This window comes from Chelon labrosus, assembly GCF_963514085.1.
Source record: "Chelon labrosus genome assembly, chromosome: 5".
In the NCBI taxonomy this organism is placed as follows: domain Eukaryota; kingdom Metazoa; phylum Chordata; class Actinopteri; order Mugiliformes; family Mugilidae; genus Chelon; species Chelon labrosus.
In genome coordinates, this window is record NC_140341.1 from 21979051 (window position 1) to 21999876 (window position 20826).

The window sequence follows — 20826 nt, forward strand, 5'->3', positions numbered from 1 at the left end:
GATAAAGACAGGTCAAATTTTTTTTTTTCCTTTTGCCCCAACTGGCCACAGTGAAGATAATGATGCTGACTAATAAAACATCTGCAGCATTGTGGTGCCACATACACTGAAAGAGCAGAGCCTCTGCAGGAAGAGGAGCTTACTCTTGCCTCTCCTGTAGAAAGTTTCTGGTCTGGTCTTGTTTCCTTGTCCAGGTAAAACCTCCCAGACACTTCCTGTATGATCTCTACCATCTCTCCCCATAAAAAAAAGAGAAGTAGAAAGACTCTAAAAATTCACAGCCATTGTGTTTTGTAGAAGTGTTATTAGAGCCGAAAGTGTAGGTAGAAATGCAGTTATTTAAGACTTTTACCTGTTCATGGAGGGCATTGGCCAGTAAAACTTTATTATCAAAATTTGCCATTTATACATTTAAAAAATTGTTAGTTTGGTGAATAATAACTTTAGTTTGGTTGCATACAATTAGCAGGGGCACAGGCTGCAAAAAGGTAAACTAAATTACTTAAATATTGTAAATGAACAATAACATCAGCAAAAGTAAATATAATCAGTGTTTATGGAAAATATAACAATTAGGTTAGGTTCTTAGGTTCTTTTTTCAAATCAGGATTAATGCATCTACCGTATGTACAAATGTAACTCAACAAGAATACAATTTCGACCTCCAGTCCTTAAACACAGCATTAACATTTGAACATTTATCCAAAATTATCCAAAATTTTTGGATTTACCATAACCTGGATGACTGAGAACATCCACATATATATTTGAACATTTACATTGTGATTACAGAAGTCTTTGTATTTGACTGAAGTATGTAGGGAAAATTGACTGTTGACAGTACTCGTACAGTTGTTCAAATTTATATTCTTCCATCTTGAAAAACACTGTGGAAAGTTTAGAAACAAGGCTTTACACCGCACTGGAGACAATAAGCCACATACGTTTTAAAATATCCTATATTGTGTGGTTTAATACTCAATATAATCGAATTATAAGATGCAGTTGACCAGGCTATATCTATTATTTAGCTAAATTTGGAGAAATCAATTATCCTCACTCACTAAACACATCATCAGCAAAAAGTGTAAAAAAAAAAAAATGTATAGGCTCTTTCATAGTCACACATTCAGCATTTGGGAAGAAGAACCACTCCACGAATAACATGATATTTAACACATTTTTAATAAATATTAAATACGAGTCACTCCCAGTACCCCCTCAGTTTTATTTAAACAGGAAATTTCACTTTTGTTGATGATTGACGAGGATTTCCGTGTTTGAACTGTTGACGTAAATTACACCGTCGTCACATGGTGACGATTGCGGAAGTCAGACGTCGCTTTAGCCTGCTAACTGGAAACCGATGCTAAAAACCAAAACAGAGGCGAGGTTTTGGCACTAAGTCTCCGAGAAATCGGAAATAAACGCAGATTTCGGTTTGACTGTCTCCGCTCAACTTACCTGTTCTCTGTCTGTGCCTGGCAGGCGGCTAAAAAGAAGATAAACACCTAGTCGACTGAGATGGAGGTAAATGTGCAGTGTCGAGCTGTTAGCTTTAGCTAGTCTGACTCAACTTAAGTAATGAGCAGGATCTATACGTTAGCTAAGACACAGTGCTCTGTCTTTTGTCAGTAGAAAGCCTGTCACGGTAAATTAATTATGAATTATGCCGGCCAGCCTTCTGTATTACTCCTTCCCCATGAAACCTTGGTATTAAAATGCTCTGATTATCGAGCCTTGTCATGCATCTTCTGGTAAAACTTGACAGTGCAGTGCGTGATGTTATACACTCACTTTCCACTTCATTAGGTACGCTAGTGGAAACAAATGCATCTAAATCTGACATTAAATCTTGGCTTCATGAAGGTTATTCAGCATTTGTCTCAGATAACCGAGAGAGCTGATGATTCATCTGTGTTTACATTTTGAGACTGTGGTTTGTAATGCAATTAATTTGCTTTGTGCTGCACTGACACATGTTTCTATTATTTTGACAGCCCCATTTTAGTCAGTGGGCTAGTGTAATGAACAGAAACATATTTGTGATTAATTCAGATTTGTTTAACAGCAGACAAACTGCGTCCTCTAAAATGATCTTACAGTAGAATTACTACCTATCTTGCATTGTTTGAGCATAAACTGATAATTATAATGGCCATGAAGCTAAGCTTTAGTGCAGGGCTGTTATTATAGAATGCAAATCTGCAAGTGAGTGTACATTAAAGCTTCGTTTCACAATGAAAGTCTCTTTTCCAAAGTTATTGACATGCTGTAATACTAAACAAATATGCAGCATGTCATTGACAGTCCTTGGCCTTAGTTTGTTTCTGTCAGTTTTCTACCTCTTTGAGACTGGAGTATCCTTTTTGAGACATCTAGAGAGCAGCAAATGTTGTTGTAACAATACACCAATTTTACTGTTTAAGAGGAATCACATTGACCAAATGTAGTATTTTTTTCAATTCTTTGAAACGGCATGATATTTAAAATCGCTGTTGAAACTCTGTTCTGACTCTCTGTAGCTAAACATTTGTGTAATAGTTTGGGAGCAAATTTTGGTTTTGGTGCATTTCCAAATAATAAAGTAAAACACAACAGTATTCACTTTTCAACTTTGAAATTGAAAAGTGGCTCATAATAAATCAGAAAATGCTGTACATAAGCAAAACTACGCTCAGATAAGGTAACTGTAACACTAAACTGTTATTTGGTACATTTGACGAATAGCGGATGAAAAAAAACACACCATTCTTGACAGGGTTAACGTCATTATAACTTTTTCATATATTTATTTTGATGTCTATCTTGTAAAGTTCATAACTTCAGTTTTTCTCTCTCTGAAAAGGACCCCGGTGGAACTGCTGCTGAGTCTGTGACTCCATCACCGGCAGGTGCATCCAAGTCAAAGGTACTAGACTTCAACAAGGATGACATTAACCTATACTGTGTTGTCTTAATTGGTCTTAACATTTTTGTTAGTTATGTAGCTATGGTGTCGATTTGTACTTTCTCTTTTTTTTTTTTACTTTATGTTGTGTTCTTAGTTGGACACACTGCCCAAAGATGACCTCATCAAGTTTGCCAAAAAGCAGATGGCTGCCATGCAAAAGATGAAGGGCAGATATGCAGGTAGCTGTAAATGCCATTATTTGTTTATATTTGGCTTTGTGGCTGTGTGGGCCAGTGGTGTAGACATTTATGTTTTATTTCTCTTCTCAGATTTGGAAAAAGAAGTTGAATCCCTCAAACAGCAATCCAAAAACAGTAACAGTGATTCAGATGACTCCTCTTTGATACAGGTGCGTTGATAGGGCAGTATCTCATCGCGTGTCTCTTATAAATGTCCTTGTGTTAACTTGCTGCTCTTCATTTCTCACACTGCATCATGTGAATCATGTGAGTTTGTGTGTAATAGGTGCTGACTGAGAAGATGGATGCCTTACTACTGGAGAAGGCGGAAACTCAACAAAGTCTTGCACTGTTTCGAAAAGATCTAGAAAAGACTAAGAAGCAAGCCAAGGTGAAATACAACACAAGTAGTGTGTAATGTGTAATGTTGGACCAATTCTAGAAGTCTTCTCTGCACGTTATCTGACATTATGCTATATTTCTCTATTGAGATGATTGCATTTCTAATTTAATCACAACCCAGCTACATATCTGTTTGTGCAGGATGATCTAGCGACAATGCAAAGTGAGCTTGACCGTGTGACTGAAGACCACCAAAGGAAAATCCGGACTTTGGAGAGCACCATTGAGGACTCCGACAGCAAACACAGAGAAGAAGTGGCTCATTTCCAGAAATTACTGGAAGAGCGAGAAGTGAGTAATAGAGAGAGAGAGAGTGAAAGAGAGAGGGAGCGCCAAGCAGACCATGCCAGTGCAGAAGAAGCCCGGCGTTGCTTGGAAGCTGAGCTAGAAACCCTTCGAGCTGAACTGGAAGCAATTCAGCAGAGGAATTCCCAAGAGATTGCTGTGCTAGAGGAAAACCACCAAAAGGAATTGACAAAAGCCCAGCAGGACGTGGAGAACCTGAAGGAGGAGCTGGCTCAGAAGAGTCTGCAGCACGAGGAGGAAATGAGAGCTCTAGAAGAAGACTGTGAGATTGAGAGAGAGCGTCTCTTGTTGCTACATGAGGAGCTAACTGAGCAGCTTGCTCTCAAAGGTATTACACTTCATATAAAGTCAGAGCTTAGACCATGACCGAGAATTGTTACAGTGAGTTACTCACATGTTCCTGCTGGTGACTTTATTCTTATTAAAACGACTGTTTAAGCTAACTTCCCCTTTATTTTTCCAGAGAGCTACCTTCAGGATGTGCAAGAAGAAGATGAGGAACCTGCCCGTGGTTCTGGGATCGCCAAAATGCTGGAACTGTCTGGCTGCAGTCAGGTTGACTCAAGCCCAGGCGGTGGAGAGGAGACTGAGACCGGGAGATTGAGAGCTGCATTGGAAGAGCTTCAAGGCCAGAACACCATGTTACGGGATGAGCTCACCCTGCTCAGTAATGTGAAGGGTGAGCTTGAGGCAGAGCTAGAGAAGTCCAAGGAGGAGTTTCAGATGGAGAAAGAAGAGATGGAGTTCAAAATCAATGAGCTGCAGATGTCCAAGGACAGTGCTTCCTCTGAACCTGTAATGACTCAGAATTCAGAACAACAAGAAGAATCCGCAGAACCAGTTGTCAGCGTGTCCCAAGACCAAAACCCCCCAAATCCAGAGGAGCAGCTGAAGCTGAACCAGGAGCTGCAGAGCCAGTGTGAAACCTTGACGAGAGAGCGAGACTCCGCCCTGGCTGAGTGCGACCAAATGAGGGAGATACTTCAAACTATAGAAACAGAGCTGGGTGAGAAGACAAAAGATTTTGTTCAACAATACCAAGCCATGAAGGAACAGGGAGCCAACACTGTCAGAGAGCTCCATGACAAGGTAGAGCAACTCAGCCAGGAGAGGGACGAACTGTTGACAAGGGTGAGAGAAGCTACAGAGGAGAAAAACAGTCTGACGGAGAGTTTGCAAGATCTAAAGCTGAAGCTTGGAGGTTCCTTAGTTGAGGACCAGAAACTCTCTTCCTCTGTGCAGGAGCAAACAACATTAGCAAGTGAGTTAGAACAATCTGTAAAGGATCTGACCAGAGAGAATGAGGAGATCACCTCTCAAGTGGAGATGAAGGAGAACATGGTTCAGGATCTGCAACAAATGGTTAATACACTAACTGAAGAGCGAGACAAAATACAACACCAGCTAAAGCTGAAAGAAGATGAAGTGCAAAAGCTGAACGATGAGAGAACAAAAGAAATAGAGAAGCTCCTCGAGGAGAAGGAGAAAGAGGAGCAGCATCTAAAGGACGAGAGAGATAAGATAGAGGAAAGCCTGAAAGAAGAGTTGGGAAGACGTGAGGAAGGGATTTCCGCTTTAGAGCTTGCGATCAAAGAGCTGACCACAGAGAAGACAGATCTCAGTCAGAAACTGCAGGAGGCCTTCTCTGGGCTTTCCAAGGTCCAGGAAGAGAGGGAGCTTTTGGGCTCCAAGTTGACAGACCTGCAGGCTCAGCTGGAGCAGGAGGCATCTGAAAAGCAAAACCTCGAGGCGAAATTGAATTTACTGACAGAGGAGGCAGAACAGGCATCAGCCTCCATGCGAGCACTGGAGGGAAGTCACTCTGAAGTACTGAAAAAGTCCACAGAGGAGACTGAAGAGCTCCGAACACGTGTTGATGAGCTAGAAAAGGAGAGGAACCTGTTGAAGAGAAGCCTTGAAGAGGCTCAGGCTGAGGGGGGATCTGAGGACATGCAACAGGAGCTCCAGGCACACATCAGAGACCTGGAAAAGGAGAGAGACATGTTAAGAACCAACCTGGAGGAGGTGGTGAAGGATACAGAGGGGCTGCAGAAAGACCTGCAGGATATGAAATCATTTAATGAGAAGATCAGCGATGAGAACCAGAAACTACAGGCTCACATTTCTCTCATGACTAAAGATGAGGAGGAGAAGGACGTGAAGGAGGAGATGGACAGAAAGGCGGAGAACTTGGAGAAAGAAAGCAGAGAACTCAGAGAACAGCTGACTGAAAAGGACTCACTCATATCACAACTGAGGAGTGAAATGGCTGCCCTCCAGGTGAGTGGATCGCCTGATGCGTGTTCATTTGGTGTCAGTTGGAGGAGGGCTGGGCTTCTCCACCCTGAAAGAGATTCTGAGTAAAAATAAATGCATGTCACATTGTTTTCTTTTTTTTTTTCTCGCATGGAAATGTAATGTGTAATGTGTTTCCTCATTCCCAGGAATCAGCAGATCAGTCTGCTTCTTCTGAAGAAAGTGCAACCAGCGAACTCACAAAGAAAATAGGTGCAGAGAAAATTCTTAATGTTGATGAGCTGAATAAAAATAAAATAAAAGTTACTTTTGCTGACTATATGGTCTTTGAAAACAATTCACAGTTTGGTTTTAACTGCACTCTGTAATCCAGACTTTGTGACTTCATCTCCCCTCAGCCCTCATGGAGAAAGGAAACAAAGAAAAGGATGAGAAGATGCACAAAATCAAGGCAGTTGCTGTAAAAGCAAAGAAAGAGCTGGACATCAGTAAGAAAGAGGTAATGAAGAATGACATCCATTTCAATAATAATCTTAACTTTTAGACACAACTCCTTATTTGCGTCAAAGCATATGACTGCACTGTTTCAAGGATGGATAGGTATATGCAGGTGATTTTTTTTTCCATCTGTGCTCAGATTATTTCTTGGCTCAGTGAACAATGTCCTTTATGTTTTTTCCAGGTTATAACCCTCAAGGAGGAAGTGGAATCCCTGAAAGCAGAGAGGGAGAAAGTGAACAGTTCTATGAAAGATATCATCCATGGTGCTGAAGGCTACAAGGTAGGGCTGGGATCGAGCAAGATCTTTAGTGATTTCATACGCGATGCACATGAGCAAATATTTTCCAGGACATTCGTAAAAAACTAATTTTTCCACCCCCTAGAATCCAATTCAGTAATTGTTGCAGAGCTCAAAAGTCATTATTTTGCATAAAATGTAGTAGTATGTATGTTTTATGAGTGATAATTAAAAGTAATCCTACTGATTAATGTGTCAGATGATTAAACAAAACACTACCTGTTAATCTTTAATGTAGATTCTATAATAGAGCACCAGTAATTGTCTGCTGTCATTTGTTTGTTTAGTTTGTAACACAGATAGTACACGCGATATTTCTACTGTGCCTTGTGCAACATTTCCTCCAAGGCTCATGCAGAATATATCCAGGTATATATGATGTTACTTGTTACTTGATTAAAAGCATTATGCGTGCTTTAACTTTGAAGAAAAGCTTAAGATTTGACCAAAAATAAAGCCGACAGATTAGATTAAACATTTGATTAGTTACGTGCATTTCCAGTATAATATGTTGCTAATTAGCAGGTGGGTGCATGCTCTCTTTAAAACAGACTTTGTTTGTAACATTCCTCCCAGTGGTCTCCATAAACAGCCCCCAGACTGCACTGTGCTTCACGACCGTGTCTCCATTAAAGACGAAACCACTCTGTTGTGTCTAATGAGAGTTTTGTCCTGTGCTCAAATGTAAATGCGCCAGCTTTACAGTAATGAATATTGAAGATGTGTGTGTGCGCGTGTGTGTGTGTTTAGAACCTGCAGATAGATTACGACCGGCAGACAGAGCAACTGGATAAGGAGAGAGAGAAGGCGGAGGCGGCGGAGAGACAGATTGCTGAGCTGACCAAACGACTCAGCAGTGCTGTCACACTGGTAACACAAATACACACTCAATCACACACACACACACACACACATATTACCACTAACAAACACCCAAACTACTCTCACCCTCCAGTAAATCTAAGCAGTGTCACTTTGTCCAGCAATACATCTCTCCAATACTTATCGCATAACTCAGTTTCCATCTGATTTAGAGGGAGCCATTTTAGCCCACGACCCTTTACCCAGCGATATTTGACGGCCCGTTGCCCGCAAATAGCCCATCAGATGTGACTCGGTGAGCTAGGGAGAAACTGTTTTTATATATATATTAAAAAAAAACTCCTTTCCCCAAGCTCATAACTGTCTCTTTCCAGTGAGAGAACAAGAGGCAGGTAAATGGAGCGGGCTATAGCTTCCATCTGCCGCGTGCTACTGCACCGCCATTTTCTGAGACTCAAGTTCATTCTTGTGTGCGCACACGGCTCTCAAGGGGAGCGCGCAGACTGCAGCTGCTCGGAGTTCTCGGGAGTACGTCCGGATGTCTCTGTTTACCAATCATAGCTTTAGTGTTTGGCTGACAGATGATGGGAGTTAGCTGCTGCTGCCGCTTCTGCTTGTGGTTCTGCGTTCCTTGCAGAGTAGGCCCACAGAGTCTGACGCTGTCAGATCTGCATCGGTGCTTTTCAAAGGTGTCACGTGTGTCCGTTCGAGTTGGCTGCTTCTTTTGTAGAAAATGGGTTTTTTAAGTGAAAACTCTGACTGTGAAATAACCGAAGGAGCTCAGCATAACATGCTTATTTTAAGTTTGAATTTAACATATCGTAGATTTTTCTAAATACATAACATAAACACATAAATCAAGCTACACTTGATCACTAGCTATCCTGCATTACCTCAAGGATAGCGTCAAAACTTAGCTTCTGTATGGATGTAATGTTTATCCATTCATCTGTTCTGTTGGTTAATGCCTTGTTATTGAGAAGTTGTCATTTAGAGGTGAAGGTTTCCCTGACAGCAACAGTAATTTAGGATATTGATTATTTTGCAGAAGGACACGCTGAGCAGTGAGAAGGAGGACCTGCTGACCGCTATGGAGACCATAAGGAGCACAGTGAGGCAGCTGGAGACCAAGAACCAGGAACTGCAAAGACAGTCAGCCAGTCTAGACAGAGAGCTGCTGGCTGAGAGAGCTATGAAAGAACAAAAGCTCAAGGTAGGAATAAATAGAGGTTGAAGCTCTGTTTTACTATAATGTGCTGGCCAGAAATCATGGGAAGACATTTTTTACAATACAATGTAACCACAAACTTTGGGTGAATTCTTACATAATTAATCCATTTTATAATATATAATGTATACAAAAAAAAACCCCAAAGTGAAAACCCCTTTTATTTTCTTGTGTATGTGTGTTGTCTCGCCTCTCCAGGACTTGTCATCTGCCACAAAGGAGGTAGAAGAGCTGACAGCCCAGCTCCGCAAGCAGCAGCAGCAGTCTCAGCAGACTGCCCAGGAGCTTGAGCAGCTACGCAAGGTACGCACACACTCAAACACACATATGCTTTCTCAGACACTCGTGTGTCTCAGAGGGCCTATCCAGTCAAGCGTCCGAACTGGTGATGGCCGGCCTGGAGCCACAGTAGCACCCCACGGAGAGAACGAGGGCAGTTCTAGCCCTCAGTGCAGGAGCTGCTGTTACTTTTCCATTAGTGGAGACCTACATAGTACAGCAGTGTACATGAAAGCTGCCAGGAGGTCTGTCTTTGTCATGGGTCTGCTTTGTTAGTTCAGCTCACAGGCACAGGCACAGGATTTTAAGTGTTTTTGAGAACAAACGAAAAAACACCTAGTGATATATTATGTCAAAGTTGTTCCGATACTCGTGTGGGGAATTCCTTCGACAGGGGGTAACATGCCGTATTGCGTATCACTACCAGAAATAATAATAAATATGCCACTGGTGAAGAAGAACAGATTTCTTTTCAGCCATAGCTAGCAAAATGCAAAAGAGTTTGGCCATATTTCCCAACATTGTTCCAATTTTCAACAACAGCGAAACATTTGAAGACTCCTCACATGAAAGATCATCATGAGTTCTCAGCTAAGAAGAAAAGATTTAACAAACTTGAGCAACATTCAGCTCAGATAATGGCTCAAAGACAGCTCATAACTGACAGACATAACAGTTCAGAACCAACCAGTTTAGGATTTGGGCGCTTCATGAATTATTTGGAGTCATACAGTTTGCCAGGTATTAAATACAGTATATCTCCAAAACTGCTATCTATAAGAGACAGTTTTGGAACACATTTCATGTACGCTGAAGATGCCGAGATGATTCGCTGATTCATTGTCTACACAAGCCGCCTTTTGGCTTACATTTGATTTGTGCTTGTGTCACACTTGTAAAATCACACCCTGAATTATATCACTTTACATCATTATATTTACAACAGAAACGAATAATTTCCAATGAGTTATACCCACAGAGTTTAGAACTGGAGAAGCTACTCGGATGAGTGGCGAAACGTCTTCTCCAAAAACTCTACAAGTCAAGTCACCTTTTTTCAAACACTTTTTGACCTGGATGACTGAGAACCTTCACAGACAGATATATCACTTTACAGTTCCTCGTGTAGATTATTCCATTTTGTATGCCCCAACAGGTGAGCCACATCTCAAAATGCGACATGTGTAGACACAGAGCAATGAATCTGTTGCTGTTGATCTATTGTTCCCGCTACATCTCTTGAGTAGACATGTTAAATAGGACGACTTGTTCGAAACTTGTTTTAATCTCCAAAATGAAAATGTAATCATCAAACATTTAAACAATGCTTTGTTCATTCATTCATTCATTCATCTTCTATACCCGCTTATTCCTGTTAAGGGTCGCGGGGGTCTGCTGGAGCCTATCCCAGCTGTCACAATGCTTTGTGTGCAACATAAACATATTGTTTCTGATGTATTATTGATGTAGTATGTTGCCTTTGCCTGTAGGAGGCGCAGCAGAGCTCTCTGATGGACATGGAGATGGCTGACTACGAGCGTCTGGTCAAAGAACTCAACTCCAAACTCTCAGAGAAAGATGAGAATGCTGAGGAGTTAAAGGCCCAGATTAACACTCTCACCCAGAGGGAGGAAACCCTCAGACAGGACATTGGTATGGACAACAGGGTCACACTGACACCTCTACAATGCCTTTTAAGTTGGACTGTATCATTTTTTAGTAATTGCATGATTTTAAAAATCAGCATATTATTATTTGGTCGCAGTATGACTCCATGGATTACCTTGTAGGTTAATTTGATCTAAAACCTAAATTGTGACTTTTGCTTCTACATGAATGAAGTCTGAACGTACAGGCTATCTACCATCATACCCGTGTAACTGTAACCCTTATGACGTTTTCTGTTGCTCCACATTGCCAGTCTGTGTGATGACAGAAATTTAGTGAAGAATTTATTTTAAATAAAAAGTATAAAGTATAATTTTCACCTAATGTTTTTTTTTTTTTTTATTTATTTATTTGTGTGTGTGTCTGCGCCGGTGTGTGTGTGTGTGCCTGTTTGGGTCTCTCCAGAGGCTTTGAAGTCCCAGATGGACCAGGGGGAGGAGAAGACCTCAAAGATGAAACAGCTGCTGGTGAAGACCAAGAAGGACTTGGCCGACGCCAAGATACAGGTCTGTGTGTTTGTGAGTGTGTGTGTGTATATTTGTCGGTGTGTCCTAAAGGATTTCCTGTTACTGTGTGTAACACTACAGCCTGATGAATGTAAATAGTGCTATGCAACCATCTGTAGGCATGATTGTGATGGACGCCTTAAAGATGTAGGGAATAATTAATCATTTGACTGTGTTGATGTGCTTGTGTAAATGGGTTTGTTTGTGTGTGTACATACGTGCAGGAAAGCTCCCTCATGACGCTGCAGGCCTCTCTGAAAGGAGAGCTGGAAGCTAACCAACAGCAGCTTGAAAGCTCCAAGGTAGCACACCCAGCACTTCACAGCAAAACTTCTCCTCGCCTTCCGCTTTGATGAAATACAGAGTTTGACGGATCAAGATTTTGGTCGTATTCAAATGTCATATCAAATGTTTGTGCATTTAGATCGAGGTGTGTGAGCTGACAGCCGAGCGCCATCGTCTGCAGGAGCAGCTTAGGTCTGCGCTGGAACAGCAGCAAAGAACCAGCAGCTCCCTGCAGCAACGCATTCAGAATCTGCAGCAGGAAAGAGACAACGCTAAGGTACACACGTTCATATACTCACAATACATGTACACAGAAAAGAGTGAGGTGAAGATGCATTGCTCAAGGACACATCAGCAGTAATGTCAGAAGTGCTTCAGTGAAATTAACTGAAGCTCATCCTCAGTAATTGAGCAGTGTTATATGAAGCTGCAAATAATGACTGTTTTATTATTAATCTCTCAATTATTTGTGATTAATTATTAAATCTTTTCAGTTTTTTCTTTTTTTTTTTGGAGAGTGCGTGTCCAAAGTGACAGCTTCTAATTGCCTGTTATCTATAACCAACACTCAGAAAAATGAACGAATATGAGCTGAGCTGGAACAAAAGCTAGTGAAGGTTTTTGATCGATGAATGACTCAAACCTTCGACTCTCTGTGAGACATTCATCTTCTTTCAGCACTAGCACCGTATGTTGTAACTGACAATATTGCCTCCAAAGCATGAAGTGAGAATAAAGTGTCTAATATTTTTGGAGCTTCAGCAAATACTATAGTCAAACAAGAAAGCAGTTTATCAACCCAAATGGCAATTTGTATTTACAGTATTGAGAGTCTATATAGTGTGTTTTGCTCTCTATTCTCCTTTTCTTTGTTCCTCTTGCACCGTTGTCCTTTTTTGTGTTCTTCCACTATCAGTTATATTGTGTGGGAGTGTAGTCGTTCTGATTTCAATTAGCTGTCATTAGAAAGAGGTTTGTGTGTGAGGATTATCACTGTATGGGGGGACATGGGCCGAGATGAGAAACACACATTCAGTAGAAGATTACTTGGTCTTTAACTGTTTTTTTTCTTTTCTTTTTTCAATCTGCACAACCTAGAACTCAATACCATTTAGCCAGATGTGTTTTCTTGATTAAATTTGCATTTCTATCCACCTGAGTCATTTAGTTCATGGCGTCTGTCCAGAGAGAGATGCATTGTACATTCAGAACAATTAAAAAAAAAAAACAGAGTGTGAGGAATAAACTGCTGCTACTTGAAATGTCACCACTGGAATAATTAACACAGGTATTTATTGCTGCTCATAGGACATACTGTGATAGTTTTATCTCAACCACGATATCCTTTTTTTTTAAGTCACAAATTTGTGTCACATAACTTTGTTAACGTTATGTCACTGCCTAATGTATATGTTGATTTCAGGCTGAGCTCCTGGCAACAACAGGCGAGTTTGAGAGCTACAAGGTGCGAGTCCACAATGTGCTCAAACAACAGAAGAGCAAAACCACCGCACAGAGCGAAGGAGACTCTGGCAAACTGGAGAGGTAAGGACAACAGGCCAATCAGAAAACACAACTCTTATTAAATGTACAGTATATAAACTACAGTGGACAGTGATTAACTGTATAATCAAACAGTAACTCAGAAGATGAAGTGCTGACTCTTAGCTTTAATTTGAGGGTGTTCACCTTGATACCCGGGGTTATAATCATCTTGGTTTCCTGCTGCTCAGTGAAAAATTGGGAGAACTATAATATAATTAGGGCTGCCGCTCCGATGCTTATTATCCTTTATGACACCCATAAAGTCCCTAAAGGCTGCATGAATACATTTTTAACCAAAACAAAGCATAATAATAAAATAAAGCTGCAAACAAACAGACAAGGATTTGCCTAACTGAGGTTATGTGTTATGAAGATAGTACTGCACAGATTTAACACAATCTTAATTAACACAATTCATATAAATATAAGAAATGTCACATAGGAAACATCTTAAGACCATATGAAAACAACAGTGTACAAGTAACATGGATTTAATGAAGGTGTGTTGTGTCCTGTGTCTTGCAGGGAGCAGTTGGTTTCTCAGGTGGAGCAGCTGAGGACCAGGTTGGCAGATAGCCAGCAGAGTCTCCAGAGCTGTACAGCAGAACTGCAGCAGCTCCACACCGAACACGACACTCTGCTGGAGAGACACAATAAAATCCTCCAGGAAACTGTTAGTAAAGAGGCAGAGCTGCGTGAGAGGTAAATTGACTTGACTTTAGTTGTATTTTTTTTTTAGTGCTGCTTTCTTAAACTTGTCTTGCTAGAATTTATTGTTATATAACTCCCATATTGTTGACATACTGTATGCCCTATATCACTTGTAAACATTTCCTGCTCAGATGTGATTGCACAATCAAGAGACATAGACACATGCTGGGAACGCCTGATTGGACCTGGCAGATTCTTGTCACTCTTCTTTCCACTGTCCTGTTGTATGTGATCCCTGCTGATTCTCTACTAGAGGAGCAGACTCTAAACGCCTCCTCTCACTCTGTCTCCGTCTCCAGGGTTTTGTCATTGCAATCAGAGAACGTGACCCTGCGGTCGGACCTTTCCCAGGCTCAGGCCGACCTGTCTTCCCAGGTCGAGACCCAGCGTCAGACTTACAGGGAGCAGCTGAGGAAGCTGCAGGATGACCACCGAGCTACTGTGGAGACGCTGCAGGGCCAGCTGACGCGAGTTGAGGAGCAACTCTTCAACCTGCAGAGCCAAAACAGTAAGCACAGAGAAAAACTGTTAACTTGAGCCGTTTAAATGAACAGGCAGTAATTACCAGACTCTCCACGTGAAACAGCAATGTAAATAACAAATGCATCTCTTATATTGTTAAGCAGAAGAATGATCAAAAATGGGACTTGGATACACAGCAGTAAGCTCGAGGGATGCATAAATGGTATCATACAAAGAGATCGGTCAAAGAATCAAGTGGGTCACAATGTTGAGGTTTTCTGTCTTGTTTACTCTTACCTTCCATGAGAGGATTGAAGGCCGACTGTGAGAGAACAGCAGAGGGGGTATCAGTGTGTTTAACCGTAAAACAGCACTGAGAGCTCATTCATCACCTCCCACACAGCTGCCCTCTGGAGTCAAACAGCAAATACACACATAGCACACGTAGTCTGGACTGGGAAAGGCAAAGTGTGCGTGTGTGTGCTTCGTGTCTGTCACTTCAGCGCGGCCAGGTGTTGGCAAGGCTTCCTCTGCTCTGTTCCCGCCTCACAGCGTGGCAGACAGCTCACAGTGACATCTGGAGAGACTCATCATTAGCGGCTCACACATGGACGCCAGCATTAGCTCGATATTGGGAGCCAATATTCGCCTTTTAATGAAAGTCACATTTGAGCCGTTTTTACTACTCTATTTGGCTTTAAAATGCAGAGGGATTCAGCATCTGCGTGTTTTACCGGCCTTATTGGGCAGGTGGGTCATAAAACTACTGGCCTCATATTTCTTTTCTATAACTCAGCTGTAACAAGTGGTAAAATTGATCTATGTTCAGTTTAATTTACTCTTTAATATTAACATTTAAGTAGAACATAAACAGAGTGCAAATGAAAATAGTCCAGTTTTTTACGACCATTGGAGGCTGCAGCTTTTTCAGCTGCTCTCAGTTATTTTCTGTGGTTTATATAATGTCTGCTATGAACACATTATTTACCATTAGAGCTGGATCTTAGCCATTAACGGTGACAGTTGTCTAGATTTGGTTGATTATATCTGTGTGCGACCTCTGTAAGATCCCTGTAATAAGGAGTGTTGCCTCAGGAGAAAGATAAGACCTAGTAGCTAATATTTCACACATCAAAGAAATTCATGTTGCATTCATGTTCAACTTGCTGCTCTAATAATACAGAGCCAGATAGAAGGTGGGGAGATAAGGGGACTGGTTAAGAGGCCAGCCTCTTGGTTCAGTTTCAGGTTCATGAATCACAATTTTCTCTTTTTGTCCACCCACTTTCTCAAGTGCCTCATCTTTCCCTATCACGCTTCTCTTCACACTTGTTGTCACTTTATGCCAGACGAACTGGTTTAGACTTGAGGTTGGTGCCCCCTCATGTTGCAATGAAGTAGGACACTGACTTAAAACTAAGAAGAATTCACGGGTCTGATCAAATGGTTCAGATAGCTGAAACTCAAAATATTTAATACGCTCATTTCATAGTACCAGTGTTTGTTGAAGATTGTGGCTGAATATAAAAAATATTTCACGTCAACATTTTGAAGCTACCATGATAAAAACATACATAATATTTGTTTTCAATTCTAATCTGTATTTTACTCTGGTGTGAAAGTCTGTGTTACTTTGTGCAACCCACATTTAATAGGATGCAACTTTATTTTGAAAAGTAATCAAACACAAAATGTCCAAAACTGTCATTAAAAGCATGCTCTCCCACCAACCTATTAAACAGGTTCAGTGTCGGTCCAGTCCAGCCGTAAGAACCCTGCATCAGATGCCCAGCGCAGAAACACCGATCAGAACCAAGCGGGGTTGGGACTAGTGGCCCTCAGCGACCTCCAGTCTATGGCCAGGGAGGAGGGCGAGGGCATGGAGACCACCGAGACCGAGAACTCCTCCCCTGCTCTCACACCCCTACCCTCTCTGGAGCAGCTTCTCACATCCCCGGACCCCAAGCAAGGTGCGTTTGATAGCAGAGGCGTACTGGTAACATAAAGTCTACCAAGTGTTGACACCAGCTTACTTATGTGTACTCATGTGGCCTCGGTTCTCTAGAGCCATTCGTGTGGACAGTGGAGCCAACCAAACAGGAGCTGAGTGAAAAGTTGAACACAGCCACCCGGAGCATGGAGCACATGAACAGCCTGCTGCACGAAACTGAGGCTACCAATGCTGTCCTCATGGAGCAGATCGCTGTATGTATACTTACCCAATTTCATACACACACAGAAAACACCATGATATTATCAATCTGTTTACTTTAACAGCAAATTCATGGAGTGTGTTACTTGCTGTAATAGAGTTCACAGACTATAAATATGCAGTTCTTATATCGTATCGTAACCCCTTTCGAGGAACATTTATGTCTTAGACATGGGTGTGCCAACATGAATTAGAATGACCTTTATTGTGATTGGACAGTGAAAAACAGTACAACGACATATTGTACCATATTGAATATCAAATATTTTATTAAATGACCAGAGCTGATCAGACACACTGATGCATTTGTTGTCCAAAAGAGTTCTGTGTAGTAACCACAGCTTAAACTGGCCGGTATGCACCAACAGTGATATCAAACAGCCTGGCGTTGTTCACAGTCCCCTCTTTGTCCAGAAGGAAGTAGAACTTGTGACCTTTGACTCGAAGGGGAATAAATGAGGGGGACTCCTGTCTGTGGGCGTGGCAGGCTACTTGGGACAGTGGGACTGTCAATTTCCGGCCTTTGCCAGGTCCCAAAGGTGACTGCGTGCAGACTGTCACCATCCTCCCACCTTGATGTAAAACCACCTTGTTGACAGAGCGTCGGCAAAACAGGACCCCGAGTCCGACTATCCCTCCTCCGATGGTCAGACATCCCAGCGTGAAGCCGTACCTCCAAGCGTTTGACCCCAGGTTCATCTCAAAGCTCCACATCCCAGCCAGTCCCGTGGTGGTGGTGGTGGTCGTAGGCGCTTTGTCCTTCTTTGCACTGCCGCCCGTGTCTCTGAGCCCAGTGTAGGCGAAGTGAGCCAGGTATGTCCAGAAGACGAACTGTCCGCCGCAAAACACGGAGAGAAGCCGGAAGAAGCGGGTCCGGTCGTGCTCGAACAAGGTGACATCTCTGGCGGGTTGGGTCGAGGTGCACAGGCTGCGACGGGCTACCAGCTGGCGGCCCGTATGGAGAAACAACCCGCTGGACAGTCCAGGAGCACTGGCTCGGTTGCAAACGCTGCCGCTGCTCGGTAAAGACAGCGTCGACACATTTCGAAAGACTCGCTGAATGTTACCGAGTCGAAACTGTCTGGAGTAACACTGCACCGCCCCACAGAACAGACGCTCTAAACCCATCTCTGGATAAAGAAAATGGCTTGAACCCTTGCGCACCTGTTTACTGTAAAAACTTCGACAGTGCAGGTTTAGAAATAGATATTCTAACTTGAGTAGAAATCGTTTTATTTCTCTTGCCCAGAGGGCGCCGCCATGATTGTTACGTGTGACGTAAAGTGTTACGGAAAGTCGCAATGATCAAAATGCTCTCCGCCCATTTGGATCATGTAAAACACGCAAAACCTAATTCTGTTTCAGTTTGAATTTTATAAAAATATTTATCACGTTTCTAGTCGGAAAATAAATAATAAGTTAACAGTGTCTTTTAAATAAACATAAGCCTGCTGTTGTTTAATGCCATAATTTTGTGGTAGGTTTTAATTTACACGATTATTATAGTTCAGTAATCAAAACTAAAGACAAATACTAGATGAAAAATACTTACCTCCTACAAAAGAATTATAATAATACACCACTTTACATTTTTGAATTATAAAAACTACACTGAAACAGACAAACCCACACTAGAATGAACTTAAACTAAACTATACTAAAATTAAAATGGAATAGAAAATAATCCTCCTTGCCAGATATTATCCTATTGCCTACATATTATCCAAATAAAACATCTCCTGTGTCTATACAGATATGCAGATTTTGGGAAGCTTATAGCAAAATATAATGGATCATTTTCTAAGCTTAAATTTCTGTGATGTAATGTTGCCGGTGTATTCTTCCTCCTAGCTGTTAAAGAGTGAAGTGCGTCGTCTAGAGCGAAACCAGGAGAGGGAGAAGAGTGTGGCCAATCTGGAGTATCTGAAGAACGTCTTGCTGCAGTTCATCTTCCTGCGATCTGGCAGCGAGAGGCAGGCGCTCCTGCCCGTCATTCACACCATGCTGCAGCTCAGTCCAGAGGAGAAAAGCAAACTGGCTGCCATTGCACAAGGTACTTTATGTAACAGATGAACAGCTTTTGTAAATGTGAAACCCAGAGCTTTGTGCCTCACCTAAGATTTAAGAATTTTATTTTTTTTTTTCATTTATATTGTTTCATATTATACATTTAATCTCCAGGAGGTGCTGCAGATTTAACATCCATAATGCCTCAGTCATTTCTAACCAGTTGCTCTTACCTCTTTTGTGCAGGTGAAGAGGAGGCGGCCGGATCTCGGGGCTCAGGCTGGTCCTCCTATCTCCACAGCTGGTCTGGGATCAGATAGACTTGATGACCAACCAAAACAACATTACTGAGCCTTTTTTTCCTGTGAAATCCGGTATTGTAAACAGTGAGCAGTTTGAAATAGTGGTGACTGGGGCATTTACAATTTTGTTGGGAGATAGAAGGAGGGACCAAGGAATGTATGTGGAAAAGAGTGTGTGGTAGAGGTTATGGAAACCAAAACACGTGTATAATGATTTGAATTTACAATGCAATAGATACATTAGTCACTTACCAATGAAGATCAACAGTGACAAATTTGTCTTCCTTAGGCTTTCTGATGATATGTACATGTATTTATAATAACATTTACTGGACATGATGCTCACACCTGCTTGAAGTGGACCTCATGAGGCATTAAAAAGCATCATTAATAAAATGTGACTCAGCAGTTAGCTATAATATGTCATGTGAATCATTTTAGAGTCCACATGATTAAGCAAATCGTGAGAAGAGGGATTAATCAAAGGGATAAATGTATATTGGGATGATATTACTTGAGTATCACTTTCAGGAGTTTGATTACTTTCCAAGATCATTTTATTTATACTTCTGCAGACTAAAGTTTTGCCCATTTGGTAGGAATCGCACATACTTGACATTTTTTTGGCATTTTTCTGACAGTCCCTGTGTCTGCGTAGGTTCTCTCCGGGTACTCCGGCTTCCTCCCACTGTCCAAAGACATGCTCGTTAGGTTAATTGGTGATTCTAAATTGCCCCCCCCCCCCCACCGACCCTTCACAGAATAAGCAGCTACAGAAGATGAATGAATGACTGAATGATTTCGGACAGAAGTTCACCTTTCACCTTGTTTTTGTGGTTGGTTTGTGACATTTACTGTAGTATCAGATTATTATTATAACAGTTTCTGTCTCCGTCGTGGGAATACCTTACAGTTCCGTTAGTAGTTGTGCTGCATTTTAACCACTGAACATGATAGATTTGTGGTAATGTCATCTGCACAGCTGTCTTGTTGATGGACAGTTGCCGTGACAGCAAGCACATCTGCCCTGCTAAGTGTCCTTGAACAAGACTCCCTGTGTCATGGTTGGTGTTTTATTTTTTTCTTCAGTGTCTTACCGTGAACTCTGACCTTTTTGTGGAAGCAGTAAAAAAAATCCTCAAAGAAACCTGCCTTCCCCTAAAACCTATTTGCACACTTACAACGTTGATGAAGGTATCAGGCCTGTCCATTTTCTCATTCTGCTGGCAGCTTTCTGTGATTCATTCTGCACAAGTGAATGTATTTTTTATCTAGGCTTTTATATTTATGATGGTTAATTCCAGGGGACGCTGTGAGAGGTTACCATAACATATATGCATATCTGTGTAAGAATAACTGGATTCTGCAATCTTTGTCTGATATACATATATATATAAAAGGATCAGAGTCTGTGATTATTTTCTCATTTATTTACGGGTGTAAATAAAAAAATTGATCAACAAGAAGATTGACTCCTACGTTTAACATTCAGTCCTGCTTATACATTCATTACAATGCACTTTGATATAACAGTGATCGACATGTACTACATGTTTTGCAGATATTAAAGATGACAAAGTGAATTAGGATGAACACACGAATACTAACATAAAGAAGGAATAAAACATAATGCACAATGTTCCACCTACTTTTTTCAAACTGCTAAATCGTTGAGTTTATTGGTGGACATCAAAACAGATCTTCTTGCTGTGGATGTCTTGGTCCTGTGAATGCCCTCATCCCTCTTGAACGAGGGAAACTGAGCGTAGGGACTTCCCTTTTAAGGAAGTAAATGTGGTTGTAGCATCATGACGCAGTAATGGGAGGAAACGGCAGGCAACCACTCCTGTATCTGTCACTGGGAGCAAATGCAAACATGATGTTATATCCCACCCTCCTTAGGG

General features: G+C 41.6%; 2 protein-coding genes across 3 annotated transcripts; one reads left to right on the forward strand and one right to left on the reverse strand.

Annotated features, from left to right (window-relative positions):
- Positions 1–614: 614 nt before the first annotated feature.
- gcc2 (GRIP and coiled-coil domain containing 2) lies at positions 615–20361 on the forward strand. 2 transcript variants are annotated; one of them, XM_084544057.1, is made up of 24 exons: positions 615–1530; positions 2849–2911; positions 3048–3132; positions 3223–3302; positions 3419–3523; positions 3676–4168; positions 4304–6120; positions 6285–6348; positions 6495–6595; positions 6779–6877; positions 7646–7765; positions 8766–8930; positions 9144–9248; positions 10715–10877; positions 11298–11398; positions 11623–11700; positions 11823–11960; positions 13107–13228; positions 13754–13930; positions 14239–14447; positions 16144–16371; positions 16467–16606; positions 18465–18666; positions 18867–20361. In XM_084544057.1, the coding sequence occupies exons 1-24, from the start codon at positions 1525–1527 to the stop codon at positions 18938–18940; spliced, it is 4935 nt and encodes a 1644-aa protein (XP_084400183.1). In that variant the 5' UTR covers positions 615–1524; the 3' UTR covers positions 18941–20361. The 2 variants fall into 2 exon arrangements, with proteins under 2 accessions (XP_084400183.1, XP_084400182.1); XM_084544056.1 differs by having other exon boundaries at positions 3048–3302.
- On the reverse strand, positions 16634–18143 carry tmem223 (transmembrane protein 223). Its single transcript, XM_084544058.1, has one exon. It carries the CDS (start codon positions 17739–17741, stop codon positions 16956–16958), a length of 786 nt encoding a protein of 261 aa, XP_084400184.1. The 5' UTR covers positions 17742–18143; the 3' UTR covers positions 16634–16955.
- Positions 20362–20826: the final 465 nt, after the last annotated feature.